The sequence below is a fragment of the Monodelphis domestica genome, chromosome 3 (assembly GCF_027887165.1).
Source record: "Monodelphis domestica isolate mMonDom1 chromosome 3, mMonDom1.pri, whole genome shotgun sequence".
NCBI classification, from domain to species: Eukaryota; Metazoa; Chordata; class Mammalia; order Didelphimorphia; family Didelphidae; genus Monodelphis; species Monodelphis domestica.
Genome location: NC_077229.1, coordinates 226,346,103 through 226,371,073, shown reverse-complemented (window position 1 = coordinate 226,371,073; position 24,971 = coordinate 226,346,103). Strand labels below are relative to the sequence as shown.

At 33.7% G+C, this 24,971-nt stretch overlaps 1 protein-coding gene across 5 annotated transcripts in view; it reads left to right on the top strand.

The window, feature by feature from the left end:
- Nucleotides 1–24,971, top strand: part of ATP9B (ATPase phospholipid transporting 9B (putative)) — a 558,010-nt gene that overhangs the window by 146,331 nt on the left and 386,708 nt on the right. For all 5 annotated transcript variants that reach the window (XM_056823547.1, XM_056823546.1, XM_056823545.1 and 2 more), the window contains one exon: nt 13,454–13,505. In XM_056823547.1, the coding sequence (XP_056679525.1) occupies nt 13,454–13,505 (52 nt within the window). The remainder of the gene's footprint in view (nt 1–13,453; nt 13,506–24,971) is intronic.

The following is a 24,971-nucleotide window of genomic DNA, read 5'->3' as shown; positions in this document are numbered from 1 at the left end:
AAAGAGATGCTAAATCATGTGGTTTTTAGCTTTACAATATCTTTTGCATTTGTCCTTGTGCCTCTACTCCTATAACCATCATCCTCTAACCCCAGTGACTCTATTGGCTCTTGAATAAAATATAAACTCCTTTTAAAGCCTTTTACAAACTGATCTTACTCTATCTTCAGTCTTGTTACTTATTGCTACTCTTACATGTACAAAAAAAAAAGAATCCTAAAAAAATGCACCTGCTTAATTAGCTACATTAATAAAATTACCACATAATTATTTACAAATTATCATTATTTATATTTACCCTATTTCCCAGGACATACATGGATATTTTTTGAATATAATGAAGCATAGTCATATTTCTTTCACAAATGTTATTAATATTTAATGATAGCTAAAAGGTTTTATGTATTGTTAAAATGAGGAATTTTGCTTGTTTTATCTTATCCTTTTAAGTCTATTTAAATGTACATGAAGCATTAGTAAAATAATGCATATAGGGAATGAATGCATACTATTTTTAACTGTTAAGGGAATATGATCAAAAAAATTTTTGGAAACAATTGGTGTAGATAAGAGAAGATGTAGACCTGAGGTAAATTGGCGGTTTGTAATAGGAGAAACCAAGATATTGTGATGGTAGAAGGGACAGAGCTTGGCAAATGATTAGATATATAGAGTGAGAGAAAATTATTGCCAAATGACTCAATGTTGTAAACCTAGGTGACTGGAATGATTATGATACTCAGAAGAATGCTGATGAATATTTTAACAATTGGCTCTGAAAAAAATTAACTCATGATACACTTTTAAGTTTAATCTGCATTATTGACATTTTCTCCATTCCTTTAGATGTAGTCAGTAAAACAATAAGTCAAACCCTCCCTCTTGTATAGTATTTGTCAATTTCTGAGTTGTAAGTGCTCACACTGAAAATTTAACAGTCAGGTCTTGGAAATCATTTTGAGCTGACTCCTTGGACCCTCAAATGAAATAGGAATATTGGTAAGAGGTATAAGGTTTGAGCTAACAATGGGGACATTTATTTGGATGCCCATGGTTCCCTGTCCAGCATCAGTTAGTACTGTGATATTGGAGCTTAGGAGAGAATCTAAGGTTGGACTTTGAAATCTGATAGTTATCTGAACTCATGGAAATATATATCACTGAGAGAGAATATATAGAAAGAAGAAAGCCCAGGAGAGAGACTTGAGGTACTTTTACCCATAGAGGACAGGGGCATGGATGATGATACAGTGAGAGAGGGAGAGTATCAACAGAGAACTATGTGAGAAAATCTCAGAGAAGCGAGTGTTCCACAAGAGAGGAAGGATAGTCAGCAGTGTTCCCTGATGTTAAGGAGTGGAAGAACACTAAGTGGGAATTGGCCACTGGATTTAGCCATTCAGAGATCATTGATGACTCTGGAGGGGGAAGTTCCAGTTGAGTGATGAGAGCAGAAACTGGATTGCACTTTTGTCAGTTACTTGGAAAATATTTATTAAGTGCCTAGTATGTGCCAGATTAAAAGGCAGGAATGGAACCTAGCCATGAGGCATGATGAAGTTCAGAGGAACACAGGTGAGAAGGGGATGAAGAGAAAGCTGCCCTGGCACCCTTTGGCCACCGTCTCAAAGCAAGAAGAGGGAGGGCCCCTGAGGTTGATGTGACCTCTTAGAATGATTAGACCCCAGGTAACATGATGAATTCAGAGGAGCCCAACCAGGTTGGACATGAAGAAACAGCTGCTATGCCCTTTTGAGATGTATTGTGGTTAATCATCTTATAGTATATAACATTGTATAATTTCCTTTTTTAAAATTATAAATATGAAACATCTACTATATCCTAGGCACTGTAGTAACCACTTAGAAATATCTCATTTCATTGTCACAACAACCATGGGAGGTAAGAGGTATTATTAACAAAATTTTATAGATGTAGTTAGATAGAGGTCAAGTGACTTGCTCAGAATTATATAGCTAATAAGTATCCAAGGCTAGATTTGAACTGTCTTCCTGAATCCAGGTCCAGGACTCTATCCATTGTGCCATTTATCTTTTTCTAATGGCATATACTGTAAATTATTTTGAAATTACAAAGCATTTCTAGTAGTTCATCTATTTGTTTTACATATTCAATGTTTAAGAAGCCAAATTCATTAAAATTATAGGACTCAGAGGAATTTAGCTTCCCTCATTTTTTTTCTAATCCATCTCATCTGTTTTGGAAAATTTTCCCATCCTTTAAGACCTAATTGAAATTATACCATTTCCTTGAAGTCTTGAGTGATCCCTCATCCAACTCGAAAAGATTTATTTTCCTTTGGCAAGATTTATGCGGCCTTGCATATTGCATATATATCATATCTTCTGTTCACTTGTAAGATCTATAAAATCTATAAAAACAGCTAATTGCTTCATGGAGCTTACAGAGATAGTAACTGTTATTTTTCTAGTTTGAGTTTACAAAGCTTGCTATCCAGGCCTGTTTTTATTTCTTCCTTGGAAGTGAGTCTGATTTTTTCATACAATGACATCAGATGATTAGAGGTGCCTTTGCTTTGGAGCAAAGAATGTACTTACCTGGCCTGTGAAGGCAATATAATACTGTTTAATTTAAAATTTGCATTTTCTATTAAAGTATTTCTTTTAACATGACAGAGCATAAAATTTTACCAGCATTATCTTTAATTTTATGCTTTGAAGATGACCATGTCTCTTCTCCCTATTCAGAAAATTCCAGTGATTTCCTATTACCAGTAAGATCAAATATAAACTTCTTTTTTTAAGCAAATGAATTTCATCAGAACATAGCCCCTTACCATCTTTTCAGTCATATTGTTCATTATTTTTCTTCACATGACTCTATAGTACACAAATGGACTAGTCTAGTTATTGTCCTTCACACATACTTATCTGTTTCCTGTCTTTCTTGCCTTTATGGTAGCTATTCCTAGTGTTCCATTTCCTCTTTGGAATCTCCATATTTAGATTCATTTCTAGAGCAATGTAAGAGGCAGGTCTTCCTAGCTAGAAGTACCTTCTCCCTAAGTTTGCCTCATCTGTATGTACTTTGTAGGTATTTGCTATGCACCCACATGTTGCATATGTATTCTATATTAGAATGTAAGGTCCCTTAGGGTACTTACTATTTTTGTTTTTGTCTTTTTGGTTTTAGGTATTAGTATGATTAGGCAGTAATTTAAGTAAGATTTAAAGCAATGCATATAAATGGGGATAAAACCAGTTTCTAAGATAGAGCATAGAATCTTAGAGCTAAAAGGTACCTTAAAGATCATTTAGTCTATCCCCCCAACCCCCTTCACTAATTTTCTCTTACAACTTAATTTGTGGCCTTCCTTTAGGGTGTGAGATTTAAAATGGTTGAGGTCTTAAACTGTAGTGATTAAAATAGTGGAAGATATAAATTGTGATAGATATAAGAGAGGGTGAGTAAATTTGACCGCAGAAATATGTTTCACTACAGTGTCTTGGGTTTTAAAATCAAATATAAGGTGGTCGCCAGGGAAATATTCGCAATTATTCAAATACCCAAGTCAATTGGGTTTTATAGAGATTTTAATTAACAATACAATGAGTAATCAAAGAAAGAGAGAGAGAGTAAGAAAGGAATAAGTATGAAGGGCCTCAAGCCAATAAGGCCTAGACCTCAGTCCTAAGAGATAAATCAGTCAGTTGGTTTTATCACTCACCCAAGATCTCTCTAGGTAAGGCTTCTCATGCCAACCTCAGGCTCCACCTTCAAGAGAGCCTCCTTTCAAGAAATGTTTCCAGAGAATCCTCCTCCTGACTCCTCCTGAGTTCTCCTTCCACAGCCTCCTTCAAGACCTCTCCAAGAGTTCTCCCTCCAGGACCTCTCTCCTCTCAGACCTCCTTCAGAGAATAAACCCTCCCTCAGTCCTCAGACCCCGCTATCTTTAAGGAAACAATCTAAGTTCCCTCCCCTCAGTTCTCACATCTACCAATCACTGTCGATGTCTCCCCTGTGCCAATGGTGGCTCTAGCTTAACCCAGGACCGCCCAGAGGTCTGCCCCCTTTGCACATGTCTGTTGAAGGTCATATTCTCAAATAATTAAATCTTGATCTTTGCTGCAGCCCTTCCTAAATCCTGTTACTCTGAGTAGGGTGGAGATTGTATTTTCCAAGACCTGGTTCTGTCATTCCAAGTATCTCTATTGTATCAATTCTAAAATCAATCATGACTCAAAGAACTTCCTGTTCTATGCTTAAGCATAGGTCAAAGCCCTTTCCATTGTTTAGCAAAAGGTTTCTGCCCTAAAGTAGTCTCAAGTAGGGAGGAGAAGGATCCTCCCATGCCAAGGGGGTTCTTACTATCAGTAGGAAATTTTTTCCAGTATGAGATTTCCCAATGGGGAAATTTCCAACATTCATAAGTCTAAGAAATTTAAAGGTTTACAATGGTTCAGTAGAAGAGTCCATTAGATTTAACCTGTACCTGTTTTAGAGTTTAAGGCCTTTGGGACATGTATATACTACTGGCTCCAGAACTTTGGGGTATTTTTTATTCATTTAACATTTTGTTTTTTGCTGGTAAAAGAGGTCTTCTTCGTCCTGTTTTAAATTTTAAAGAGTCCCTGTTCCACATTCTATTTTTTTTTTCCTCTTGTCTCTGCAGAGAGCAACAAAGTATTCACTTTGTGTTTTCTTCCTTCTCTCCTAATATTTTCTCAATAAATTCATCTGTTTGTATAAATGTGGAATCTTAACTTATAGCAGGTTACCTGTAGTTCACAGTCTGACCTTTTCACAATCACAGAATTTTTTAAAAAGTGGCCTTTACCCTCAGAATCTGTTTTTAGAAACATCTAAACATAGAACATATAAAAATAGGCTTATATTGTGATTTTTAAATGGTTAATTTATTTAATTTAAATGGTTAATTTATAGATATAGGGAAGTCAATATGGATCTCTGGTTTTAGGGGAAGTTCGGGTTTGTTTTAAAGTGTATTGATTTCATATCAGCAAGAAATGGAATCATAAAATGGCAGGCTATCCTTTTCCAAAAGAGAGAAAAAAATAAAACAAAATCCTGAGACTTAAGCCATGGAGAACATGTTTATTTAATGGCTATAAGCAGAAGGGCTGTTAGGCTTTCTGTAATTTTAATTTCTTGGGCTTTTCAGTCATTTTTAAGGACATTTACTTACTACTACCTCAGAGTGCCTAAAGGCAAAATTGAGAATCACTGCTCTCAGGAGTTTACTTTCTTTTGGATAACATTTTTACTGGTAATTCATTGTGTACAAAGTAAACATAAATTAGTTTTCTGGGAGAATTAGAAAAGGCTTCTTTAGTGCTAAAGTTGCAGCCTTGAAGAAAGCTAGAGATTTTAGGAGAGGGAAGGAAAATACTTTGTTTCTCTCTGTCTCTCTCTCTCTTTGCCTTTCTCTCTCTCTGTCTCTCTTTCTCCCCCCCACCCCCACCCATATGTAGATGAGTCCTACAATAAGTCAAAAGCATTTATTAAGCCCCTTCTAAGTTACTGGTCTTGTGCTAGGTCCTAGGAATATTCAGGATTCAAATGGATTTATAATTTCATCATGTTAGAAATTTGCTTCTGTGATTCAGATTACCAGACCATTTCTGCTTATACTCTTTTCCATGTTCTTCCATTGCTCTGTCAGAAATTCACTCAGAATGTTGGTGCATTGTCTTCAGACATCATGAAGGTATTCATTGATCACTCTGGCTGGCTTCCTGTCATTTCCTTTCCCTTGCTGTCTCATCAGTGCATTTTCTCTTACTGTTATACAATTTTATTTTTGTTTAAACTTTTAAGTTCCTATATGTTTTAGCCTTCTTACTGGGGTTAAGTCCTTCCCAGTGCCTTTTGTGATGCATAATATTCATTCCAAAATAGTTGTCCAGGAGTTATTTACCTCACTCCTTCTTGTTGTGAGTCAGGTCCTGTAATACATTAGCAGGCCTACTACATCTCTAGGTTCTAAAGTTAGCCCTTAGATGTTGGGGAATGTCTTCTTTAAAGCTGTAACTCATGAACCTCTCACTAAATTTGTTTTTACTTTTGCTTGCCAGTCATTTAGTTTACCAGATATAATTAGGTTTTAGAAAGAGGATCTATATTTTTGTGGTATTGTTGATGTTCAGCCTTACCAAACCTCAGTCATTAACACACTTCCCATGTAGAGGCCAGGGGAAAGTGAGTACAAGCATAAAGAACACATGTGGCAATATAGCTCACAGTTCCTAGAAATCTTTTTTGCTGTCATACTCGAGATATTTTCCTTAGATATGGTATAACTTTTCTGCTGGGTTCCTTTAGAGTTTTATGCATGCATCCATTCTTCTCTTGAATACTAATATAGGCAGGACCATTAGGTGATTCAGCAATGTTCATAGGAAAGTGTTGAGAAGATAGGAAGTACTTTGTACCTCAGAAGTTCAGGAAACCAAGGCCTTGAGCCAGTTTCTCCTCTCCATTCCCAGCAATCAGTTGCTTTAGAGGGGTTTAGCTGGAATCTTCCCTCTTTTTACCTTCTACTGCTCAAGTTTCCTATAGATGCCATGGGATGTTACAAAGTTTCTTCAATCAATCCATGCACATTCTATGCAACATAACTTTATATGACTAACGACTTTTTACTTTTCCCACATATAGTCTAAAGTCTAAGATTGAGAGTTATTCTTATCTTAAGTATTGAACATTTTATACTTATGTTAATATTAATGTTATGTGGATATACTTTTTTTACTCAATCATACATACTCTCATTCTTTTAGAAATATCTGTCTATATATATATATGATAATTGAACTTTCTCAATTAACTTGTATCTTCACATTAATATGAATATGATAAGCATTTTTAATTTTCCAGAGACTGTTGTATTCCATTATAGGCAAAAGCAACAAGAATATCCCCACCATCAAGGGACTCAGCATTCTCAAGGGGCAAGGAAAAAAAATAAACACATTTAAGTAAATATAAAAAAGGTACCAATTATTTTCTTGAGGAAGGTAGTAGCATCTGGGGATTGTAAAGACTTTAAGAATATAAACTTCTTGAAGCATTGAGATTGCCTCATGTTATATTGATGATGAAAAGAGGGAAAAAGGTAGGGAAAGGAAGGTAGCCGGGAGTCCCCCCTTGCTCTGGTAGCCCCATGGGGAAATTGACCAGTCTTTTCTCTTCTAGGTATAATTATGCTATGGATAGTTAATTAAATCAAGCCAGACTTCATTGATAGCCAGATAGGTTTATTGGGCCAGGAAAATAAAGGTTTAGAAAAGTTAAAGAAAATTAGATCTCCTGTGGGGTATTCTGGGACCAAAGGCTCTTACCTGGTACAAGACTCTTCTCTAGAAAAGGCCCCCAAGACTCATGCTTTTCTCTTCTTTTTATATCTTCTCAGATATCTCCCACAAAGGAAGTTGTGGTAGAGGGTCCTGGAAGATGTAGTCTCTCAGAGTTCAGAGCCATTTTAAAATGCATACTTTATATATGTATTTATATCCTCAGTACTTATTATCATACTTGACACATAATAAATTCTTGATAAATAATTTTCATTAATTCACTTTCTAAAGATTCTTAGTGGTTCCTTATTTTTTTCTAGAATAAAATTTATACCCATACATTTAGGATTTAAAAATCTTCCCAATGTGGCTCTAATCTACCTTTCTAAATTTTGTTCTTCCTTACCTTCTTAATGATTAAGAAAAATTAGTCTACTTGCTATTCTCATGTAGGATGTTACATTTCTTATTTCTCTGCATTTGCATAGGACATCTCCTGTGTTTGTAATGTTATTTTCTCCTCACTTCTTTCTCTTCAAATCTCTAGCTCCCTGTAAGGTTCAAAACTTGTGGTCACATCCTTTTAAGAAGCCATTTTTGATTGACAATTATTAATGTTGTCCTGTCAAAATTGTTTCCCCCCTGTAGAATGTAGGCTGTTGGAGGGTTAGATGTGAACCTACCACTTCTGAAAGACAGCCCATTCTACTTTTGAGTAGCTCTAGTTGGTAGGAATGTTTTCCTGAAATCAGATTTAAATTTGCCTCTGAAGCAATTTCCACCATTGTTCATGAGCTTTCTTTGGTCAGGACAGTATTGAGGAGTGTTATTACTACACTTCTTAGATGGTGCTTTAGACTATCAGTCATAGTTGAGGAAAAAATTTTAACTAAAGAGGATATGTCAAGACTTTCACTTCAGTAATTGACTAAATCATTGTATCACTTTGTTTAGATACTATCCTGCTAGAAGTGCACCAATCAGTGCATTTCAGTACAGTCCTCTGAAGACCTCAGACTTCGTAAAGTGTACTGTTAGATTGTGCAAATCAGTTTAAAACTCGCAGACTATAGAACAATTTTGTCATAGCTTCTTGAAGAATTAAATTCTGTGCATTATTTGTCATTCAGTTTTTCAATGGTGCTCACAGCAAACTTTAATGGCGTATTTGGAACAAGTATTTTTTTTATTTTTTAATGCATCTATTCTGTCATATTTTACCTTCACTGAATGATCATTTTGGAACAATAGGCTTACCTGAAAGATGCAAAAATACCTTCTGGAAAGACCAATCCTAGGGAATTAAAAGTAGCGTCTAGTATTATTTTTTATATTTTCTACTTGACATTTAATGTTGATTTAACTTCCAGGGTTATACTACTTTGAGTATTTAATTAAAAATTATTGTGAAAATTGAATCAGATGCGAATGTACTTTAGCAATATATCTTCTATTCATTAAAAAAATATATGTAGCAAACGCATCAAGTCTCCCATATTAGCTCCTTGAAGAGCTTTCCCCTAGTTTTTAAAAAAGTCCTCTGAAGTCAGACTTTAATGATCTCATTATTCAACTCAAACTCACTTCTCTAGAGTTACCAATGATTTCTTAATTGCCAAATATGTTCACCTTTTCTCCATCTTCATCCTTCTTGATATTTCCAAAACATTTAAGATTTTTATTATCCACCCCTTCTGTATAATCTTTCCTCTCTGGACTTCCACTATATATGTATATATAGTGGAATATATATATATATATTATTAATTTTTTGCATTTTGACTCTTATTTGTTTGACCACCGTTCATTTTCCTCTGCTAGATTTTCATCCATATCAGGCCCATTAACTGTGAGTACTCTTCCATGTTCTATTCTGGGCCCCCTTTTTCCTCCATTCTCTTTCATTTGGTGATTTAAATCAGCTTCCATGAATTCAGTTGTTGGTCTGCAGGTCTATATATCCAGTGTTAGCTTCTCTTCTTGGCTTTGCTTTTCAGACTCATTAAGTATTCAGTCATGTACTTCATTTGAAAAAATTGCTGAAGAGAAATTATCAGGGCCTATATCCCCCCTCCCCTCACCAAGTTTTTAATCACTATACAGTAGCATTCATCTTTTCTGAAGATTCCCCACAGTTTTTATTTCTTTATTAATTATGTTTCTTTAGGTCTTGGATTTAAGAAATTGTAGATTAGTTTTGCGTTTTTGTAAAGCAAGAAATTAACATCACCAACTGTCTTTTGAAGTCAGATAGAACTGAATTCAAATTCCATCTGTCTGAGTGATTTCCTCAACCTTTCTTATTCTCGGTCTCCTCATTAATAAAATGAGACTAAAAGTAAATTCTACAGAGGGCAATTGAAAAGATCTAATGTAGAGATCTGGAAATTCTAAAGCCCTATATAAATGATAGTTACTGTTGTTAATATCAGTGACTCATACTGAATATCCAGTAGGCATCTCAAACTCAACATGTACAAAATATAACTTATCTTTCCCCATAAACTCTACCCATTTCCCAAACTGCCTATTACTTTTGAGGTCACTATCATCTTTCCCTATCACTTTTGCTTACAACCTTGGTTTCCTTGGTTATCTTTTGCCCCTCTCCCTTATAACACATATGCAATCTGTCAAATCTTGTTTCTGCCTTCAAAATATCTCTCAATTCCCTTCTCTCTATTCACACAATGGCCTTTCAGTTCTTTCTTGGACTGCTAATAGCTTTCTAATTGCTTTCCATTCTGTAAGCCTTCCCCTATTCTATTTAATCCATATCTTCTTTTCCTAAAGTTTTGAACTGATGACATTTTCTTATACTTTGCTACTTTCCACATGTTCAAGAATCTAGCTTTACTTGCCTACTCCTACCTCACATTTTATATTCCATTTCTTTTTCAGTCAAGACCCTATGCTTATGAAGCTCTCTGGTCTCATTTCTCATGGTTTTCTTCAAGAGAGCTTCAATACTTCTACAAGAGATCCTTCTCATTCCCCCTCAACTGCTAGTGCCTTCTGTATTCAGATTATCTTCCACCTACCATGTATATATCTTATATATACCTAATTAATTTTATATGTTGTCTCCCCTATGAGCATGTTGGCTCCTTGAGGGCCGGGACTGTTTTTAATCTTTCTTTGTCAAACCTGAAACTATGTACATCTGCCAGTACATTTAAAAGTCTTTGCATCCTTGGCCCTTTGCCTATTTCCTACCATGTAGTAAGCACTTAATAAATACCGGTTGATTGAGAAGTCTATTCTTTTCCCTTATGTCTTTCCTGCTACCTACTTTATTTTGGTGAAATCTTACTTTATCCTTCAATGTGTGCAGATGAAATATAATTTTCTTCATGAATCATTTTTGATCCTGCCAAATGGATAGTTTTCTCTCTGCTATGAATCTCTACTAGTTTTTATTTTCTTGACTTCCCTCCCTTGTTTTGCTTAGTGTTCAAGTCCTGCTGTTGTTTTTCTTACCCTTTTTCTTCTTAAATATAGACTTTTTCTTAGTGTCTTGATCATAAGGCCTCAATAAAAACTGTTGGATGAACAGTACAATGAAATCGGAAAACAATATAACTAGAAAAACCTGTGCCTTGTCATCTTTGTGTTTCACTCTGTTTTATATGGAGTGAGTTCTTCATAAATGTTTGTTAAATTACTTGAAGGAGATTTTTCAGGTCTATTGTGTTAATGAGGCAGAAAATAATTGATGATGTTTTGAATATAGTGTTAAGTTTGATGACAGTGAAACCCAAAATGAAGAAGTGTGGCTTGGAGGTTGGGTTGGTGGGAAGAATGGCAGGAGAAGAACAGTGGGCAGAGGAGAGTGAATTAACTATTGGGGGCAAAGAGATGACTTTATTGAAGTTTTCAAACAGCTAATAATGCTACACTGCCCAGGATGTCATGCAGTCAGTGCCTACTCTGTATCATGGCTTTAAACCATCTTCATATGCAAATACATTTAACCACAGCACAACATATTCCTAGTGATATGTTGTCCCTAAAGATTAAACAGTTCTTAGTATGTTGGTAGCAAGAAGGAAGTGTCAAATATTTTAGAGAAAGTTATATTTACAAATTTAAATAAAATGCTTTTGTTTAAACTTCATTTGTATAGAAAAGAAATGCCCTTATCTAGAGCATCTTATTCATTGATGATAGATAATCAAAATATAATTGTATGTATACACACAATACATATATACATATACATATTAATATGGTACAAACACGGATGTTAGCTCCATAATGAGGGTATTGCTATTAGCATTTTTTCCCCTCTAGTTTGCTGTTAGTATTAAAAAGCAACCCTATAGTCTATCATTTCTTTCCCCTTTGCCTCAGAGAGGTGTGATTTCAGTGAGAGTTAGAGAAATTTGAATAATATTCTAGCTAAAGCCTTAATCTTGCTTAATTGTTTGAAAATGATAAAATGTTTAGTTGTTTAGGTGTCCTATTGCTTTTCAGACTCATTAAGTGTGCAGGGATGTACTTCATTTGAAGAAATTGCTAAAGACAATCTGTCAGGGCCTATTCTCCCCCTCCCCCAAGTTTTTAATTGCTATCTGGTAACATTTATCTTTTCCGAAGATTCCTCACAGTTTTTATTTTTATATTAATTATGTTTGTTTAGGTCTTGTATTTAAGAAATTGTAGGTTAGTTTTGCATTTTTGTAAAGCAAGAAATTAACATTTAAAAATAATTTGATGATAAAAGTTTAGAAAGAATGCCAAATAGGTTCCAAACCCATGAATTAACATGATTACAAGTGACAGGTTTTATTAGCCAATTACATTCTCTTTTCCAACAATCTTTATGAATATAGTTTATACTAAAATAATAGCTTCTCTTTTGCAATGTTTGTGTATTGCTTCCATGAACAAGAAAAAATTAGAAAATAACACAAGTAGAATTTGGGAATGATTTCTTTAAACTTTACTTTCCCACCATATTTATTAATACCAAATTAGTCATCAACCAGATATTGTACAGATAGAAACATTCTTGTTGGTATTGCCAAACCTTACATGCATCATAAAAGCTTATAGATAACATTATATCAGAATACTAAATTTTCTCACCTTTTGAACATTAACATATTTATATTCAATCTTGTAGCAAAAGAAGCATTCTAAAAGAAAATGTCTATTTTTAAGGCATAGGGCTTTTGTCTTGTTTATTCATTTGACAGATAATATCTCTTCATTATTCTTGAGACTAGTCTTGAGAATAATTAGCATTCTTTAAAATGTATTGAAGTTCTGGAGTCAGATTTAACATGTCAGTATTTACAGGAAATATTATTTTTTGTTGTCTGTATTTTGATAGGTTCACATTACATTGAAATGGCCCTTGCTATATTCTTAATTTTAGCTATTCTGTTCTGAGCTTTGGAATAGTTTTTTTTCCCCCTCCCTACCTGGTTGTAGCAATGGAAAGTTTTACAAATCAAGTCAAGCAGTTTTTGTTTTTTTTGTTAGTGTTATGATGCCATTGTATCCTGCGTATTCTTAGTACTCTGACTTGATTCATGTTGAAATGAAGCTCACCAGTCTTGAAATTGATCAATATATTACTTATTTGTACCTTATCATAAAAGTTAACATATTCCCCTTGAAGACATTATTTATGCTTAGAAGCCAGAAGTAATTATTTAAAAATAATATAGTCATAAATAAGTTTTTTAGTTGTAAAGTTTTTCAATTGAATGAAATTTCTAAGAAATTAGATATGTTAGATGTCTGTTTGAACTATGAAGATTTGAAGTAATGATATTAACTCTAGAAAACATGCACAAAATTTGTTTCATTACTTCATTTTAATCCTCATTTATTTCTATTATGCGTTTTTCAGTCATATGATACCTTTTAGGTGTTTTAAAACTTGATGAGCTTTATTGATCTGAAATACTATAGTTAAAAATATCTATGAATTTCTATTCTTTAAGCTGTTGCATTTAGCATCTCTTTTACCAAATATTATTTTATAACACTTTCTGAAACTATTCTACATCATATAATTTAAAGTATATTATTAATTTAAACATTTTAAATACAAATTACATAAATATAAATTTAAATCTGAATATAAATTTATATCAGTTGTATTCAATGAAAATAATTCACCTTTTCCATGTTCTTTTTAGAATCAAAGAATTCCATCTGATATGGTATTTCTCAGGACTTCAGAAAAAACAGGTATTTAAAAGGATTAAATTAATTTAATTTTTTAAAAAATTCTCTATTACTTTAAAAATACTCTATTACTTGTTTTTTTTTTAATTTTTTTTTTAATTTTAACCCTTACCTTCCATCTTAGAACCACTACTGGTTCCAAGGCAGAAGAGTGGTAAGGGCTAAGCAATGGGGGTTAAGTGACTTGCCCAGGGTCACACAGCTAGGAAGTGTCTGAGGCCAGATTTGAACCCTGGACCTCCCATCTCTAGGCCTGGCTCTCAATCCATTGAGCCACCCAGCTGCCCCCTAAAAATACTCTATTACTTAAATTACTTTTTAAAGTAAAAATGTTGGAGGTGCTAATTTAGATTCTTTGCCTAAGACAATTTATAAAAGAAAGTGGGATTTCTTATTTTGTACTCACTTTTTCATATATTGGTTATCATTCCCCTCATTTGTTCTCCCTTTATATTGAGTCTGATTTTTGAGGGCCTCTGATATTTAAGGACAAAGATATGGTGTTATATATTGAGAATATTCAAAGAAAAGAGTAGGATTTTTTATTTGTTTCATTAATTATTCCTGTGTTACATTAAAAAATTAATATTCATTAAAAATTTTCAAGTTCCCAATTCTCTTCTTTCCATTCTTTCCTACACCTTAAGAAGGCAAGCAATATACAGATTATTCATGTGAAACCATGTAAAACATTTCTGTATTTGCCATGTTGCAAAAAAAAAAAACTCATAAAAAAGAATAAGATAAATAAAGTATACTTCAATTTACATATCAGCTCTTTCACTGATGGTAGATATTATTTTTCTTCATGGGTCCTTTGGTATTGTCTTGGATCATTGTTTTGAATTGATCATAATAGTTGCAATACTGCAAAATTATGTTTTCCTGGTCCTGCTCACTTCATTTTGTAGAAATGATATTACATTCATGTAAATTGATGAGATTATCAATGAAGTAGTATAGAAGCAGATAAGAAGAGAGCCCAGAACAGATTCTTAGGGGACACTCAAGATTAGTGGTCATGACATGGATTAAGATCCAGGGAAAGTCTGGGGGGAAAAAAGGGGGGCTTGATAGATAGGAGGAAAATCAAGTGAAATTGATGTCATACAAAATTAGAAGAAGTTATTAAGTAGAAAAGGGTTTTTGTCAGTATCAGAGGCTGCTTAGAGATCTGAAGAATGGGGATTGACAAAAGACCATTGGATTAAATGATAAAGGATGCCAGTGGTTACTTTGTAGAGAACAGTTTTGGTTGAATCACAAGTGAGGGAACCCAGATGGAAAAAAATTAGGAGCCTGAGAGGAACAGAAATGGAGATACATATCATAGTTGGACTTTTCAGGTAATTAAGCCACAAAGGTCAAGAGACAGGATAATAATGCATATAGAAAAGTCAAGTGAGAAGTTTTTGATGATAGAAGAGAGATGTGAACAGGTTTGGAAGCAAGTAGGGAAGCAGTTAGTAAATAAGGAGAAAAGGAAGATAAGTGAGAGTGAGGGATGATAGCGGTTGTGTATATGCTTAAAGAAATGGAATGGAATCACTATAGATATAGGAAATTGGGTTTTATATATCCTGAGTCCTGACAGTACCCATGAAATTATTGTTTTGATGAAGCCTTTTTTTAATGAATCTTTATTTTGTTAATGTTTCTTTCTTGTTAGAAGCATGCAAAAGTAATTTCAATTGAGTCTATTTTGGAGATTTTTTTTTGCATAAAGTATATGAAATAAAGTTCCCTTATCTGAGGGGAATGTTTAACATGCTTTTAAGCTGAATTCAAAATAGTTCCTGAATTTTTTTTTCTTTATCTGAATAGTATTTTTTAGTTGGGGATTCAGCTGATCAATGTGTCTTTATTAAGTCGACATTATATATTAGAAATTGTACCAAACTAGGGATGCTAAGAGAGATTATCACTGAGGGAGAAGTCCATATATTGGAGGTTTTACTTGATTGGGTCTTGAAGGAAGCGAGGGTATTCTAGGTTTGAGGGATAGCTTCTGCAGAGGACTAGAGAGGTAAGAGATAAAATGCCATCTAGAGGTTGATTTGGATGAGCTAAAGAGTGAATGAAGGGGAAAGATAGGTTATCTCTATCCTTTTCTTTATGTCCTAATGACCACAACACTATTTAAGACCCTCCTTTCTTCTTGCTTGTGCATCTATAATAGCTAATAGCTGCTTTTTAAATTCATTTTCTACATAGCTACCAAAGTGATATTTCTGAGTGATATTTCATATATATTATGAAAATGAACTTTTTGATTTTGAATGACTTGCCATTGAAAATTTTATTTTTATACTTATGGTGACATTTTACAGATATTTGCATTTTTAATGAGAGTTGTTGAAATACTAGGTTTGGGGGATTTGCATAGAAAGGGCTTCTGCATTAGAATTTTTTCTTAAAGTATATAATTTTCAAATTTAAGTTTTGATTAAGTTAATATTTATAATTTATTTAAAATAAACTGCTAGGCCAGGACATTTTGTATAATAAATATATAGAAAATTGTTAAACCATTGGAAAAGGTTTGAAATGCAAGTACAAAATGTGGTGATTTAAATGGGACTGTTTAAGTAAAGCTCTTTTGCTTTATTTACTGGCTACATTTAAAAGTCTCATTTTTAGTTCCTAAGTGTAGTGCTATAAAAATGAAGTGTAATTGTCTTAGTAAATTAAAAAAGTATCTGCTGATTACTACGAGAAAATTTTAAGGGATGACACAAATTCTGACCCTTGGGAAACAAATGTATTTTTGCCTAAGTGGGTAATTTAAAATTCCATAGTATAGAAAAGAAGACAAAATCAAGAATCTAAATGTATACTTTTCTGCTGTTTACAGTGTTTCCCTACATGTAGTAAGCCTTAAAAAAAATAACAATTATATATATAAAGAAAATGGTCTGGTGTCATGGTGAATAACCAGATGTAATTACTATAGCTATTAAGATGCAATTTCCAATATCTTTCACAAAGTGTGAATTAGAGTAAGATGTATCGTTATGGAAAGAGGCTGTTTCATTCCTATACTTTGGTAGAGAATTATAGTATTATTCATGGCAAAATTTTACTTTGTTCTTAAAAGAAAAAAACTTTTAAAATTAAAACTAAAAAATTTAATTTTGTTTTGATTTTAAAAATATCAAGATACTTTCCTAGATTTTAGTTGTAATGTGCAAACACTGAAGTAAAAATTAAGTATGGTGTTTATGGCCCTGGAGCTAAAAATTAGGAAATCTGGTTGGTACTTACCATTCAAGTCATTTGAAGTCACTTTTAGTTTGATAGTATTGTGTTTTCTAGGAACCAATTCTCGATGAATTGAGAAAGTTTCTCTTTTTTTCTTCATCTTTAAAATAATGATGGTAATTTGTTAATAATAAATATTTTGTAACCACTACTCACAGGTTTTCTGGAAATCATGTAAGGTAATGAATACATACATATATATATATATATATATTTCCCTTTTATACAAAAATTAAATTTTAAGGAAAGATTGAAAAGGAAGTCAGTTTGATACATTTTTTATTGTGTTTTCCTTAAAATTTTTCTATAAGGAATTTTGCAATCAAACACTATATTATTGTCTTCCCCCCTCCCTCATTATAACTATGGTTATCTCATCCTTCAAACCTTGAGGCTTGTGGCATACCCCCTCTGATTTAGATTGGAGAAGTTTGTTTCTTTCGTGGGTATATTTTTGTACATTGGATTTCTGTCTAATTTTCCTGTCTTCTTTTTCTAGACTGTGTTGATATTTTTATTTCGATTTCAACATGCAAGTAACTTTTATATTTAGACATTTTAACTTTTAGTATTTGTAGTTAAAAAGAGTTAAAGGCCTTTGTGAGGGAAAATAAAATGTGTTGCCTTATTTAGCTCCCTTATCATGGTAAGGAGGTGACCTTTTTTTCTCATAAGCAATGACAGTAGATTGAAAGCTTTGGTAGTTTCTTTCATGGTGGAAAGTATGATCCTATTGACAGACTACTTTTTGAGTACTCGCTTAGCCAAGAATAAAAAAGTCTATTATTAGTAAGATAGTCACTAAGTGTTTAAATTTTTGCCTATGGTAATTGATGAAACCTCCTGGCCATTAAACCTTCACCTTTAAGTCTTCATCCTATATCTTTTAAATTCTCCTTTTTTTTTCTCTTCTCACCTTCCCTCCTGGTTTCCTTACTTCTTTATGTCCTTTCTTTTTTATTATTCTGTCTTCTGCAGTGAAGCTTTTCTCAAATTTTCTTAATTCTAGTGCTTTCCTTCTGATAATTACCTATTTATCTTGCATGTTGCTTGTACATTTGTTTACTTGCTGTCTCCACCCATTAGATTATGAGATCCTTGAGGACCAGGACTTTGATTTTACTATCTTTTTGTCCCCAGTGCTTAGCACACATAGGTATCTAACAATGCCTATTGACCGACTATTGACATATTTTCTTCCATTTAAATGTAAGCTTCTTGAGGGCAGGGATTATTTTTCCATTAATTTTTGTTCCTGGTTTTGGCACATATTAAGAACCAGATAAACAATTATTAAATGATAAAAGGTAAAAATAAGACATATGGTCATCTAGATTTCCCTTCTATTTCTGTGGTAGTAGAGGCCTAGTGTTGTAGAAAATATATGGGGAAATAGTACTGATTGGGTCTATTACAAATTGATGTTAAGCAATCTCAAATGGGCCCTCAGTGTGAAAAGATGTTTCCAAAACTTTTTCATCTCTTAGGTGTCCCATGGCTTTTCGTTCCCCTAGCCTCTCAGCTTTTCAAAGCTTCTTCTTTTCTTATATTCCTCATTTCACACCATTTAAATATCTTCCTTCTCTATCTTCTTCACCATCTCCAAAGAAGATATGGCTGTTTACCTTGCCTAGGTAAAATCCTTTACCAGTCCAAGTGATCTTCTTCTGGAGAAGATCTCCCCTTCTATTATCCCTTTACTCTGACTGAGTTATACTAAGTGTTTAGCAAAATACCTTTGCGTTTAGCATTGTGCCTATAAATTGTAGGCACTTAATAAGTGCTTTTTGATTGCCACCATCCCTGACTTTTTACTTGGCTGCTTTTCTATCATCTACAAACATGTCCAGATCTTTTTATGGTCTAAAAACCTTCAATTGATTTCTCCATCCCTACTAGCTGTCATGCTATATATATCTCTCCTTCTTTTTGTGGTTCAACTTCTTGAGGAAAGCTACATTTGATGTCTCCATTTCCATTCCTTTTGCTATTTTCTTAACTATCTGTAGTCGGGCATCTAACCTCATCATTCAACTGAAACTGTTCTCTTCAAAGTTACCAGTGATCACCTATTTGACAACTCTAATGAATTTTTTCAGTCTTAATCCTTTTTGGCTTCTCTGTACCTTTTGGCACTATTGATCAACTTTTTCTCCTTGATTATGTCCTCCTGTTTAGTGAATTGCTTTTTCAGGCTTTTTCTCCCTATTCTACTCCTCATTCTTTGCTAAATTTTCATCCAGGTCATGTCTGTTAATGGAGATAACTCCTAAACTGTATTCTGGACCATCTCTCTCCATATTATTTCTCTTGATGATCTTATCAGCTGCCTTTGATTCAATTTTCATTTCTTTGTAATTGATCCTTACACATATTTGCTTAGTCTTAACATCTATTCTAAAGTCTAGTCTTAAATCTCCAAATGCTTATTCTACATTTTAAACTGGAAGTCTTGTGGACATCTTAATCTTAAGTTCAGCATATCCAAACTAGACTCATTATCATTCCTCTCAAATCTGTCAAGAACATCAGCAATCCTTTCAATCATTGTCATATCATTTATACTGTGAATGGTGTTTTATTGCAAAGTAGTCAATAGATAGTGTACTTGGCAAGAACCAAATATAATTAGTAAAATTAGCTAAGAAGAAATCAATAAATTTTGTTATTCCTTGTATATGACGGGAGCTGTCCTAGGGCTATATAGGTAAAAATGGAAATATCTGTACAAAGATATTTTATTCTATTGGTAGGAATAAAAACTTATTAATAAATAGATTTAAAATATGTGCAAAGTAAATACAAGGTATATGGTATGGGGTAGTGGGGAAGGGAGAACCACTGTCAGTTGAGTAATCAAGAAAGCCCTTATGTAGGATATAGCACTTGAACTTAATTAGTTTTAAAAAAGGTGAAAGATTTTAAGAGATGTAGGTGAGTCTTGGGCCTGAGATGGTTATCTAGTATAAAAAAATCAAAGAGATAGTATAGCATTTCTTAGTAGTCATTTTGACTTCACCAAAATGTGTATGAGGCAGGGTATGTAATATGTGATAAATCTGGAAAGGTAAGTTGGAGCTAGAATTTGAAGGGATTAAATGCAAGTAGAATGGTTTTTATTTAATACTGGAGGGAAGTATGAAGCCACAAAACGGGTCTTGAATTGGAAGTGAAATGGTCAAATCTCTTCTATAGGATTGTCACTTCTAGCATCTGTGTGGAGGATGGATTAGTAAGGGTAGAGACTAAATAGAGTTTGAAAGACCACTTAAGAGGCAATTGCATAAACAAAATACTAGCATAAAGATTGTAGCAATATATCATAAGGATTATTCACTGACCCAGGTGGGATTTGTAACAGGAATGCAAGGCTGGAAATTTTAGGAAAACTATCAGCATAATTGAGCATATCAATAATTATACTAACAGAAATCACACGATTATTTCAATAGATGCAGAAAGAGCATTTGACAAAATAAAACACCTATTGCTTTTAAAAACACTAGAAAGTATAGGAATAAAAGGACCTCTCAAAATAATCAGTAGCATTCATTTAAAACCATCAGCAAGTATCATCTGTAATGGGGATAAATTAGAAGCCTTCCCAGTAAGATCAGGGCCAAAGCAAGGATGCCATTATTACCACTCTTATTTAATATTGTACTAGAAATGCTAGCTTTAGCAATTAGAGAAGAAAAAGAAATTAAAGAAATTAATATAGGCAATATGGAAAATAAACTATCTTTGTGGATGATATGATGGCATACTTAGGGAATCCTGGAAAATCAACTAAAATGTTAGCTGAAATAATAACTTTAGCAAAGTTTCAGGCTACAAAATAAACCCACATAAATCATCAAATTTTCTATATATTTGCAACAAAGCCCAGCAGCAAGAGTTAGAAAGAGAAACTCCATTTAAAATCATTTTAGGCAGTATAAAATATTTGGGAATTTATTTGCCAAGACAAACACAGGAATTACATGAACACAATTACAAAACACTTTTCACACAAATAAAGTTAGATCTAAACAGTTGAAAAAAACCTTAATTGTTCATGGATAGGCTGAACTAATAAAATAAAAAAGAATCCCAACTAAATTAATTTGCTCATGCAGTGCTGTCAAACTACTCTAACACTAGAAAAACTAGAACTAGAAAAAATAATAAGAGAATTCACCTGGAATAACACAAGGTCAAGAATATTAAGGGAATAATGAATAAAAAATGTAAAGAATGGTGACCTAGTGGTACAAGACCTTAAACTGTGCTATTGTGCAGTAGTCATCAAAACAATCTGGTACTGGCTATGAAATAAAAGGGTAAATCAAGGAGAAGATTAGGGGTAAATTACCTCAGCAATCTAGTGTTTGATAAATCCAAAGATATTAGCTTTTGGGATAAGAACTCACTATTTGACAAAAACTACTGGGAAAATTGAAAAACAATATGGTAAAAATTAGGCTTAGATCAATATCTCACACTATATCAAGATAAGGTCAAAATTGATACATGATTTAAACATATAGAGGGATATTACAGGTAAATTAGGAGAACATAGACGAGTTTAGCTTTTAGATCTATGAAGATGGGAAAATTTTATCAACAAATGAGATGGAGAACATTAAGAGGTGTAAAATGAATAATTTTACAAACAAAACCAATGTGTACAAACAAAACCAATGCAAGCAAGATAAGAAGGGAAGCAACAAAAGGGGAAAAGTTTTGAGAAATGTTTTCTAATGAAGGCCTCATTTCTCCTATATATATATATGTATATATATAAAGAATGAAGTCAAATTTATAAGAATCCAAGTCATTCCCCAATTGACAAATAGTCAAAAGATATGAATAGGCAGTTTTGAGATGAAGAAATCAAAGCTATCAATAATCATATAAAATGTTCTAAATCCATCTTGATTAGGTAAAAGTAAATTAAATTAAAACAACTCTGAGGTACCACTTCACACCTCTCAGATTGGCCAATACGGCAGCAAAGGAAAATGATAAACGTTGGAGAAATGTGGCAAAATTGGGACACTAGTGCATTGCTGATGGAGTTGTGAAGTGATGGATTCATTCTGGAGGGCAATTTGTAGTTATGCTCAAAGGACTATAAAAGAATGCATACCCTTTGATCTAGTAATACTCCCACTATATCTATATATCTATATCATTAAAAGGGGACTGGGAGGACCTATTTGTACAAAATTTTATTGCTGCTCTTTTTGTAGTGGCAAAGAATTAGAAATCAAGATATCTTTCAGTTGGGGAATGGCTGAACAAATTGTGGTATTTGATGGTGTTAGTGTACTATTGTGCTAAGAAAAATGATGAACAGAATGATTTCAGAGCCATAACGATGTATGTGGACTGATGCAGAGTGAAATAAGCAGAACCAGGCGATCATTATACCCAGTAAATTCAATATTGTGGAACAATCATATGTGAAAGACTTTGCTACTAATGGCATTACAGTGATCTAGGACAATTTTGAAGGATTTGTGAAAAAGAATGCTATACACCTCCAGAGAAAGAACTGTTAGAGTAGGAATACAATTGGAAGCGTATGATTTATTACTTGTTTATTTGGGTATTTCATTTGAGATTTTGGTTTCATAATCCAGATTGAATTGCTTGCCAGCTCTTAGAGTGGAGAGGGAAAAAGAGAGAGAGAGAAAATTTGTATCATATAAATTCGGAAAACATGTGGAAATTTGTTTGTAAAATAAAAAATTTAAAAGATAGATTTACATTAAAAAGAAAAGAGTTAATTGCAGGGGGACTGTTAAGTGGTTCACTAGATGGAGAGAAGGCCTAGAGACCGGAGGTGATGGGTTCAAATTTGGTCTCAGACATTTCCTAGCTGTGTGGCCCTATGCAAGTCTAGCCGTTACTGCTCTTTTGCCTGTATAGTATAGATTCTAAGATGGAATATAAGACTTAAAAAAAATAAACCTAAGCTCCTAGAAGGGAGGAACTTATTTTCCCTTTATTGCTATCTCCAGCACTTAGCACAATACTGAATATGATAAGGGTCTGACTCACTGAGACTTGATGGGATGTAATACCTGACAGGAATTTAACTTTCAAGTTCGGTATGATTGTCCAAAAGAAATAAGTTTGAGAAGAGAGGTGGAGGAATAGGTCTCCTTATCATTCATAAGAGGTGGGTTTTTTTGGTTTTGGTTTTGTTTTTTTAATTTTTTTAATTTAATTTTTAAACATTATTTTATTTGGTCATTTTCATACATTATTCATTGAAAACAGAGATCATTTTTTTCCTCCTCCCCCTTGCCCCCGCCACCCCTCCCCTAGCCAATATGCAATTCCAATGGCTATCACATATGTCCTTATTCTGAACCCATTTCCTAGTTGTTGGTATTTGCATTAGGGTGCTCATTTAGCATCTCTCCTCAATCATATCCCCTCAACCCCTGTAGGCAAACAGTTGCTTTTCCTCTATGTTTTTATTCCCACAGTTTGACCTCTGCTTGAGGTTAGTTGTTTTTTTTTTCTTTCTCATAGATCCTGCATATTGTTCAGGGACGTTGTATTGCCATTAATGGAGAAGTCCATTAAGTTCGATTGAACCACAGTGTATCAGTCTCTGTGTACAATGTTCTCCTGGTTCTGCTCCTCTCACTCTGCATCACTTCCTGTAGGTTGTTCCAGTCTCCATGGAATTCCGCTACTTTATTATTCCTTTTAGCACAATATTATTCCATCAACAACATATACCACAATTTGTTCAGCCATTCCCCAATTGAAGGGCATCCCCTCATTTTCCAATTTTTTACTACCACAAAGAGCGCAGCTAAGGACATTCTTGTACAAGTCTTTTTCCTTATTTTCTCTTTGGGGTACAAACCCAGCCGAGGTATGGCTGGATCAAAGGGCAAACAGTCTTTTATCGCCCTATGGGCATACTTCCAGATTGCCCTCCAGAATGGTTGGATCAATTCACAACTCCACCAGCAATGAATTAGTGTTCTCATTTTGCCACGTCCTTTACATCATTCATTACTTTCCTTTGCTGTCATGTTGGCCAATCTGCTAGGTGTGAGGTGATATCTCAGAGTTGTTTTGATTTGCATCTCTCTGATTATAAGAGATGTAGAACACTTTTTCATGTGCTTATTAATAGTTTTGATTTCTTTAACTGAAAATTGCCTATTCATGCCCATTTTTCAATTGGAGAATGACTTGATTTTTTTGTACAACTGGTTTAACTCTTTATAAATTTGCGTAATTAGACCTTTGTCAGAGATTTTGGTTATGAAGATTGTTTCCCAATTTGTTGCTTCCCTTCTAATTTTAGTTACATTGGTGTTGTTTGTACAGAAACTTTTTAATTTGATGTAGTCAAAATTACTTATTTTACATTTTGTGACTCTTTCTAAGTCTTGCTTGGTTTTAAATTCTTTCCCTTCCCAATGGTCTGACATGTATACTATTCTGTGTTCTGTGTTCAACTAATTTACTTATAGTTTCCTTCTTTATGTTCAGGTCATTCACCCATTCTGAGTTTATCTTGGTGTAGGGTGTGAGGTGTTGATCCAAACCTAATCTCTCCCACACTATCTTCCAATTTTCCCAGCAGTTATTATCAAATAGTAGATTTTTGTCCCAAAAGCTGGGGTCTTTGGGTTTGTCATAGACTGTCTTGCAGAGATCACTTACCCCAAGTCTATTCCACTGATCCTCCTTTCTGTCTCTTAGCCAGTACCAACTTGTTTTGATAACCACTGCTTTGTAATATAGTTTGGGATCTGGAACTGTAAGACCACCTTCCTTTGTATTTTTTTCATTATTTCCCTGGATATCCTTGATCCTTTGTTCTTCCAAATGAACTTTGTTATGGTTTTCTCTAATTCAGTAAAAAAGTTTTTTTGGAAATTCAGTGGGTATGCCACTAAATAGATAGATAAGTTTGGGTAGGATGGTCATTTTTATTATGTTAGCTCTTTCCACCCATGAGCAATCAATGTTTTTCCAATTGTTTAGATCTAGTTTTAATTGTGTGGAGAGTGTTTTGTAGTTGTGTTCATATAGTTCCTGTGTTTGTTTTGGCAGATAGATTCCTAAGTATTTTATATTGTCTCGGGTGACTAAATGGAATTTCTCTTTCTAATTCTTGTTGCTGAACTGGGTTGGAGATATATAGAAATGCTGATGACTTATGCTGATTTGTTTTGTATCCCGCAA